The 8,807-nt window shown below is 39.2% G+C and overlaps 1 protein-coding gene across 3 annotated transcripts in view; it reads left to right on the top strand.

Annotated features, from left to right (window-relative positions):
- The window catches only part of LOC307252566 (uncharacterized protein), a 6,849-nt gene extending 67 nt beyond the window's left edge, over positions 1-6,782 (top strand). Inside the window, exons 1-9 of one of the 3 annotated variants that reach the window (XM_080030270.1) lie at positions 1-70; positions 661-894; positions 1,040-1,126; positions 1,395-1,445; positions 1,634-1,713; positions 1,827-1,926; positions 2,315-2,401; positions 5,686-5,922; positions 6,684-6,782. The exon at positions 1-70 is cut by the window's left edge and continues 67 nt beyond it. In XM_080030270.1, the coding sequence (XP_079886396.1) occupies positions 37-70; positions 661-894; positions 1,040-1,126; positions 1,395-1,445; positions 1,634-1,713; positions 1,827-1,926; positions 2,315-2,401; positions 5,686-5,922; positions 6,684-6,736 (963 nt within the window). In that variant the 5' untranslated portion in view covers positions 1-36 and the 3' untranslated portion in view covers positions 6,737-6,782. Of the gene's footprint in view, positions 71-660; positions 895-1,039; positions 1,127-1,394; positions 1,446-1,633; positions 1,714-1,826; positions 1,927-2,314; positions 2,402-5,682; positions 5,934-6,683 lie in introns of all 3 variants that reach the window. The other 2 variants (XM_080030269.1, XM_080030271.1) reach the window with 2 other exon arrangements.
- The last annotated feature ends 2,025 nt before the right edge of the window (positions 6,783-8,807 follow it).

Below are 8,807 nucleotides of genomic sequence, written 5' to 3'. Positions count from 1 at the left end.
CTGGAGTTTGTTGCTTTTTCTACATAACATATTACAATGGCATTGATTGGTCCTTTCCTCTGTATCCTGGGTAAGTTTCTTTATATGTTTACAGTTATTATTTTAAATGCAGCTGGACACACTGAAACAATCATTCCTTTTATGACTAGCAAAGTGTTGTTGTGGTATGGGTGTAGGTTATTAATTGTAGATGGTAAACATGCAAATAAAATTCAATATAGAATGGCTAATTCAATAATAAAATGTGATGCTAATAAATAAAAGCCTGTCGAGTGAATGAGGTGACATTATAAGGTAAACAGGGCCACACCTTAACAGCTCTTACTGTACATAGCTGGTTCCCATTACGTTAACAGAGCTACTGTAGGCTATGTCATGTAGCTTGATCATACAGTGCATGATGGACTAACATACCAGCAAAGAAATTAGTTAAAAGATGGTCTTGGGGTGATCAATTATTTATGTGTATATATACACAGACACAGAGCATAAATAAAAATAAATAAAAAATATACAGACCAAGAAAAATTAAAATGTTAAGTTTGTGGACTTGATACCAAAGAATAAATCATTCAAATAAAAGTAGAAAGGTGATACACTTAAAATTCCCAAATTTTTGTGTTTCGGGTTGTTTTGAAAAGTCTATATTCTCTCCCGTAGGTTTGGCTGTGGCTTCAGTCAAAGCAAATGATAAACCAGTCAACATTACCGTACCCTTCACCACTGCATCGCCCAACAGTACCACCAGCAACACCAGCAACACCAGCAACACCAGCAACACCAGCATCTCCAGCGTCACCAGTCTCCCCATGACAACCAGCAACATGACGACCACTAACATGACAACCACCGACTACAACAGCTCCATGACCTACTCACCATCAATGACCACAGGTGAGAGAGCTACTGTATTATCTGAACCCTTAAAGCCAGCCAATACATTATCATATCTTCTTTGTATCATGATTTTTCTTGTCTGTTTCATTGTTTTCTTGTGGAATAACATGTATATTTGGTTCCTGCGATGGACATTCTACAGATGGCAAATCCGCCAATACGTCCTCAATGTCGGTGACCACACCTAAACCAATTGGTCCCATTAAAAGCACCACAGCAATTTACAACCGTGAGTTGAGACTGATAATGAGTTAATCAAACCCTATCATGTTGGTTTGAGCCTGGAACAAGTGTAAAAATTAAACAATTCAAATTGTATTTATCTTGAGCATAACCTATATTCATAATTGTATGTGCTGCATTAAGAAAACAAGCTTTTAGAGACACATGTAGTTACATACACACAAAGCTAAATGTAAATACTTTATACTCAATGGCATTGTTTGATATCAACTATTGTCTCTTTGAAAATCTAAAGTGTTTTGTATTTCTTGCAGCAACCACCCCTAAGCCAAAGCCAAAGCCAAAGCAGTCAGGGATCAGCACTGGTGAGTTAGGTTCAGCACAAGCTATCAATGTATATCAAACCACATTGTATTTTTGAGGTTGTAACGATACTATTAGTTTAGGCCTACATACTAGATGTGTGTCTTTGTCTGGTGCCACAGTGTAACCGCAGTGTGAGAAAACAGTTTGCTCTTTATAAAAATGAATTGTGTATCTTTTCCACCTTCAGGCATTATCATCCTAGTTTTGATCATCATCGTGGCTGTTGTAATTGTCGTCGCCTGTTTGCTCACACGGAAGAGAGGACGGGTATGTATGTAGAGTAGCCTTTTTTTTTATCTCTGTCAAACTATGAATAGCTCAAGATATCTGATAATTCATCCTTACTTCTGTGTGTGGCTGGGATCCCATTTTCTTCCTAGGATCGCTACTCTCTGGACTTGACTTCCAGACCGGATGAATCCAACATCCCTCTCAGCGCCGTGGAGCCCATGTCGCCTAGTGATACTGCACCTCACAACGGTCAGTCCTACTAACCCACAGTGTATATCAACAACAATGATACAGAGAAGATGTCCCACTAACAAACAATCACCTAACCGATCCAAGATTGTTTAGGGACAATTGCATTAACAACATAACATATTAACATAGTTCCAATACAAAGAATGCAACTGATGTGCTGCACATAGAGTTTGTTAGCTAATTTACAACTCTTGTCCCTATATAGGCAACCTAAACAACATACTAGGCTTTCAATGGATAACATACTAAACCCATAATACAAAACAGAATATGATTAAATACACATACCACAACACACATACTGTACTACAGTATACTGTATGTTGTGCTGTTGTGTAGTTGTAGAAACACTATGAATACTGATCCTCACCAATCCACTCTTTAGGTCTACACACCTTTGAAAGTCCAGAAACGTCTACAAAAGAGCCTCAAGAACCAGAGGCAAAACCTGACGTGCAGGAGGAGCAGAAAGGTAGGAACGAACACAATGAGCATTTTTTGTGTTGTTTGCTTGTATCAATAGAGTTCTTAGAATAGGTCAGGGGGACATTAGTTTGAGTTGTGGCCAACCAAGTTGTGAATCTAAAAGGGTTTTGGCGCTAACAGTGGACTAGTTTTTACCTCCTCTTTTTTTGAGACAAGGTAAACTCACTAAAAGGAAGTAGCGTTTTTGACGAGTATATCTTTATTTTTATAGTCAAGTGTCACAAAGAGCTATTTGCCTCAGGGGGCTTTACAAACAGCTCTTCATACACTATGTTATCTCTCACACTATGTTAACACTGAGATGCTGTGAGATAATGTGAATGAGTCATGAAGCCATGTAGAATATTTAAACCAGAATATAAAAGATGTTTTTGCACCATTATATGCACTGAATTGTCGGCTTAATATAAATTGAAAATGTAACTTTGTCAAAATACAAAACCACACTATTTTTAAATAGATTGTGAGCTCGGTTAGTGAATTTGAAAGGAAGTAAATATTATAAAGGTCTTTGGGGGAAAAAATATCTTGTGCAAATTTATTGAGATCAGTTAAGGATTTCAACAGAACATTTTGAAATATCTGACGTAAAGTGTAACCACAGCTCACACACACACAGACACACACACACACACACACACACACACACACACACACACACACACACTCAACGCTTCCTTACTTTGAGTGGTGACGAGATTAAAATGTGTCCTGCAGTTGCCGTGTCCGCCACTTGATGGAAATGGAAGCCAGTTTAACAGATCACAGGCTTAGGTACTCAGTAAACTGCAACTGACACCTCATTCTTACTTAAACCAAACACACCAATACATGTATCTTTGTATTCAGCAAGTCATAAAAATAAGTTTTTAAAAAGAGTTTTCAAAATTCAGATATTGGGTGACAAAGCCTAAATATTTGTCTATTTGAAAGGAATACTTGCTCTATGATTTCAAACCAAATCAAATCAATGTTATGTATGTTGCACATTTAAAAACAACCAGAGTTGACCAAAGTGCTGTACAACATTAAAGTTGGATGCACAAGCAACAAACAACAATAAAACAAGGTAGTTAGTATAAAATATAGAGAAGAAAAACATGTGTCTTAGAAAACTAAAAGCACTGAGAACATCCAAAGGCCATTGACCAAATGTGCGTCTTTAGTTTATGTGTCAAGGAGGGGAAGCATTTTATTGAAAGGGAAAAGCTATTCCATAAAGATCTCTTTTACCTACTGGCCTTTAACATGGGTCACTTAAAAGCAACTTTGCATATTTGATGCGACATTACCAGACATGTAGTGCCAAACACAGCAATACATACAGAGCATACTAAAAATTATTATTCTTTTCTTATATTATTCTTATTGCTTTGTGTTTTCCATTTGTGTGAGAGTGAATTTAGGGTTATCTGATTTACTGGAAGAGGTCTTCCCAGGTTGCATTACAAAGGTAGAAGGTAGAGATCGTGTCTGGGCCTGCCTCTCGGCCTGGGGACACACTTTGTCTAAATGGACAGCGCCGACGGCCGCTTTGAAAAGCAGTTACCTTTCAAATGGTTCCCTTCCTCTCATCGGAAATAAATAATTAAAACTTTGTCAGCAATCAGAGCAGGTGGGCAGTCGCGGATTTTCTATTCAAGTCCCTGGGTCTTGTAACTGCTGCTTTTGATTGAATTTTATGGGAAAAGGAAAACTCACTTGTTTTTATTTGAATTAGTTGAATTTGAAACCAACTTGATGTCTGGCAAATTGTGATATCCACAAAAAACATCAATTTTTTAGTATGGGAATAATTTGACACTATGAGAAATAAGCTTATTCTCTAATGTTAAATGCCCAAAGCATGTTGGTATCCAAGTCATTAAATGCGCACTAAATAGTATAGCAACTTCGCCAGCAACTGTGTTGCATGTCGCACCACCAATATATTTGTCAATATTTCCTGTCTGCCTCTTTGTCTGTCCTATCCAATGAAGGCAAAAATGCCTCCCAAAAAAACATGGGTTCAATGGCCATGCCATTAAAGGCCCTGTACACATACACATTTTCAGTTGCCCTGGATGATTGGACCTTTGCTTAGGTGGACAGCATGATGCTATGATGGGACTTACGTTAGGCAACAAAGCAAACAGAAGGGTGAAACACTGTCTTTACTAGCCCACACAGCCCAGAGTACAGCTCTAATTAGCCAGAATAAGTGAAATCCCCAGTGTGGGAGTGATAGGCCTTTAATTATGAGGCTAGTGCGGGCAGGCAATTAGCCTAGCTTAAAATTAAGACTGGAAGATGACATTTTGTTCAGTGTGAATGCATTTAAGCACTCAAAGAAGCAAATGTAAGTAAAGAAGTACGCGTTTTGATACACAGCATGAGACACATTTTCTTCAAAAGGCCTTCACAGTATTGCACTGGTTTGTACACGCAAAAAGTGACATAAGCTTGAGACAGCTAAAATGTTTGAACCCTGTATCCTTCCACACCTCCACTCAGAAATGCTCCAAATATTTCATCTTAACCAATAACTTTTTACATCACAACTGAGCGACAACTTGTGATCACATCTTCATTCTCAGAGTACTGAAGGAAAGACATAGCTGACAGGTCAAGGCTCCACCTGTGATCCAGAGTCTAGTCATCCTCCATAAACCCAGACAGACATGATGATTTCCTGGAGATTGGAATGAGGCCCGAGGAGCCATCTCTTACTCATGGCAGAATAATGTCTGGAACAATGGCCGCCTTCCTCTCCCCTTCATCTCTGCTTTCCCTAAACCTAACTCCGGCTCGGATAATGACGGGGCCGAGCGACTTTCCCACAGCCTCCAACAGCTGCAAGGCTGTGTCTCATTAGGAGCTGGTCAGTAATCAGCCGCCCCATTGCTAACATGGTGTCCCCCCCTCTCAAATGCCTTCGACCGAGAGAAATCTTGACTGTAATAGCGGTCAAAACCACTTCAGGCTATATGAGTAGACATACTGTCATTATGTTGGTGCTAAACACAGAACACGGCGGACAACTTATCACATCTGCGGTGTCATAGAAGTCTTAAAGATGGAGAAGTGACATTACACAATCAATTTATTGCAAAAGCGTAACTTCCTTTTGAAATTGCGTGACATAAATTATGGGTTTTTCCAGTGTATTTCAATGATTCACGTATTGTTTGTGTGTGTCATGCTATAGCTGGACAAGTAATATTCTTGTCTAGTGTCCTTGAAAGCCTTTGTAAACTGAATATGGTTTGCTCTTGTTGTCCTTCACAGCAGAGGTTGATAAACTTCTTGTTGACGCCAGCACTGAGTCAGCAGCTCTCATGGCAGCTCCAGAGCCTCCAGAAAGCCCAGAGGACAAGGGCAAAGACAGCACAGCAGAGGCCAGTCCCCCTGCACCTGTGGAGCCCAGTGTGGAGGAGAAGACTGATGATGAAGGAGCCGTCTCCAACAAGACCTCCGTGGAATCGCTGAAGGAGGCAAACGACAACAACAGCAACAATGCCGACTTAGGTCAGAAGAGAGTATGATATTTAAAGTTTGTCATCTTAATGGTTGGGAGATGTTAATTATTTCACAAAGTTTTCACAGTCTGACAGAGTATACCTCGGCAGAATATGACAGAGTGACAGCTCATCTTCATATCTCACTTCCTACTCACTGCAACATCTGTCATTTCAACACATTTACCGCTCAAGGGGGGACAAAAAAGAGAACTTAGAACTCTGCAGTCATTCACGCAGTTTTCAGGTATATTACACATACCTTTTATCATGCACCTGGAATACCCTTTCCTGTGCGGCATTCAAATTGTTATTCCCCAGTTTATATTCATATATTTTTACCTAAATTGGAGTTATGGATCATTGTATTCCATCCAAACTGGCTTTAAAGACATGATCCTTCCTTAATACTATACTGCTAGTATACTCCTCTGACACAATATCCACAGTCCTGGATCTGATCTTAGCATAAAGCAGTTTGAGTAGCCTAAGTCAAATCAACTTGTATCTTCTGTTTAATACAAACCTCTCTCCTTGTGCTTCACCAGTCAATGATTTCTTAGGCTAGCAACAGTGATTTATCAGCCTAGATCTATTCATCAAATAATAATTGAAAACGGGGAAAAAAAAATGTAATTGAAATATCCTGTTTAATTTACAGTATCAGAAATAATTCAGGTCACATTACAGCAAGTGAGTTCAACATCATGCTTCACATTTCCAAGCCAGCCACTGTTAGTTAACCCATTTGCTTCTTCATCTTTTAAACAGATTTGAAGTGGAGCAACACCTTCTGGGACGTTCCTCTCCGTAGTCCGGTGTGAGACATACTGGCCCGGACCTGCCTATGTGCAATTCTCCATGAACTGGGTAAGACGGCAGCGGACACACGCTCCTGCTGCAGCTGCTTCACTGCTTTTCAAAGGGAAAGCCACTGGGAGTGCTGTGTTACAGAGTCTCCCGTCTTGAGTTGAAACATTAAAAATAGACGAGTCATAACCGTTAAATCTAAAATTATAAAATGTGCTTGTCTCCAAAATTGTAAATCACGCTGACAGTCTTGACATCGAGTAGTTTATAAATACTCACTGGAAGTTGCATTTAAAAACTGAGCGCCTTAGCTGATTGAAAAAGTCAGTATCACAACACACAGCATATATCATTGTTTTTAACCTTTATTTTCTTCATGGTTCATATTTTTTAACAAATGTTTCTGTGTAACCATATCTCTGTTGACTATCTAATACTAACTCAATATCCACTTTTTAAAAACAATGAGTGTTGCCACGGAGACAGTTTGATTCAGCCACGCCCACACAGTCCTGCCAAACGGTCAAGACAGTAAAAAAGCTGTTTTTGCAACTACGTTTAATAATATTTATGAACATTAATTTTCCACCAGAATTTTGTGAGAGCTTATTGAGATAGCCAACTTTGATATTATATATGGATTTTTACTATTTTGGACCAGGTTTCTTGGGGCTTTAATAGCAAAGCACCACTTTTAATGCGTCAATCTCTATTTATGCTACTTCAAACCACACGTGTCTTCATTCCTTTTTCCTTCTGTTTCCGTTTTCCTCTCCCTCACTGATGGATGAGATCCTCCAAACACTTGACTAACATGGGCCCTCTCCATCCCATCATCACGTGCTTCAGGATGTAAGGCCTAACTTTGCACCTGCACTGCCCCTCTCTCTCTCTCTTTCCTATATCTGTTTAAAAAACACTTAGGGGTCCGAAAGAAAGCCTGGGGCTCGAGGAATTCACACCACTCTTAACAGCTGATGATAAGCTCACATCTGAGGAGCTAGCCGAGTGTTAGCAGTTCACGGATCATCTCCCTTCTCACAAAAATACTAGTTTCGGAAATCCCAAGTATCTCCTTTTCAACAGAGGAACTCAGTTCTGCAATTTACATCTTTAAATACCTGAAGATTACAATGAAATCTAGATTGTAACTACGGATATGAGATATGCATATATAATATAGATCTCAAAATGAAATGTGTTCCTTTTTCATAACACATATTTTGAAGTCACGTAAATGAAAGCACAGGTTTCCGTGTTACTAATGAATGATTGCCAGTCTCAGTATGACAATGTGAGCAAACCAGGATCTTAAAACTCAGCCATTAATAATATTACTCAAACCAACGACCTCATGCCTTTTTTGTATTGGTCAGTTTGATGCCGACTTCTTGTGAGTCTATTGATCTCCAACGTGCTTTGCGGTCAGTATACTTCCTTAATCTATCATCGCATTACTGCTTAAGGAAGTTACAATATTATCTTGTCTTAACACCATCACATTTGAGGGGAAGTAAACCCAGAGTGCACGTCCACAATCCACAACAACCGTTTTACACTTTGTCTAAAATCGGAAGTCCCCTATCCTGTGGCTTGAATTTTCAACTTGCAGAAAATATTTTTTTAAATATCAATATATTAGCCTGGCTATCGCCAGATTGAACATGGGGCTGGAATCAGTGTTGTCATTTCCAACTTTGAAAAGGCGTGATCAATGGACGTAGATCAAAATGTGAACGCGATTGGATAGACCTTTAACTAATCAGACCAATGATCTTCTGAGAAATATAACAGTTTAATCAGAAGTTCAACACTTGAAGGGTGTCTTTGTTGCACAAAAAGTTGAAACCTGTTGTTGTGGATACATTTTAGATTGAGGTTTATTTCTCATTAAAGTGATCCTTAAAACTCGCTTCATACAGACAGATTGCGTCCCTTGTAGACTGAGAAACCTGTGAGGCATTCTGTAGCTCGCAATTGGGAAAAAACAGAAGAGAAAAGGGGAAAAAGTGAATTCTTCCGTCGCTCCCACCTGGTCTTGGTAGTGATGAGCTAGCTGGAAACTGAAGTTGAAAGAGCTCTTTG

The sequence above is a fragment of the Ammodytes marinus genome, assembly GCF_949987685.1.
Source record: "Ammodytes marinus genome assembly, chromosome: 6".
Classification (NCBI taxonomy): Eukaryota; Metazoa; Chordata; class Actinopteri; order Uranoscopiformes; family Ammodytidae; genus Ammodytes; species Ammodytes marinus.
Note: the sequence above shows the minus strand (reverse complement) of the source record. Positions and strands in the feature narration are given on the sequence as shown.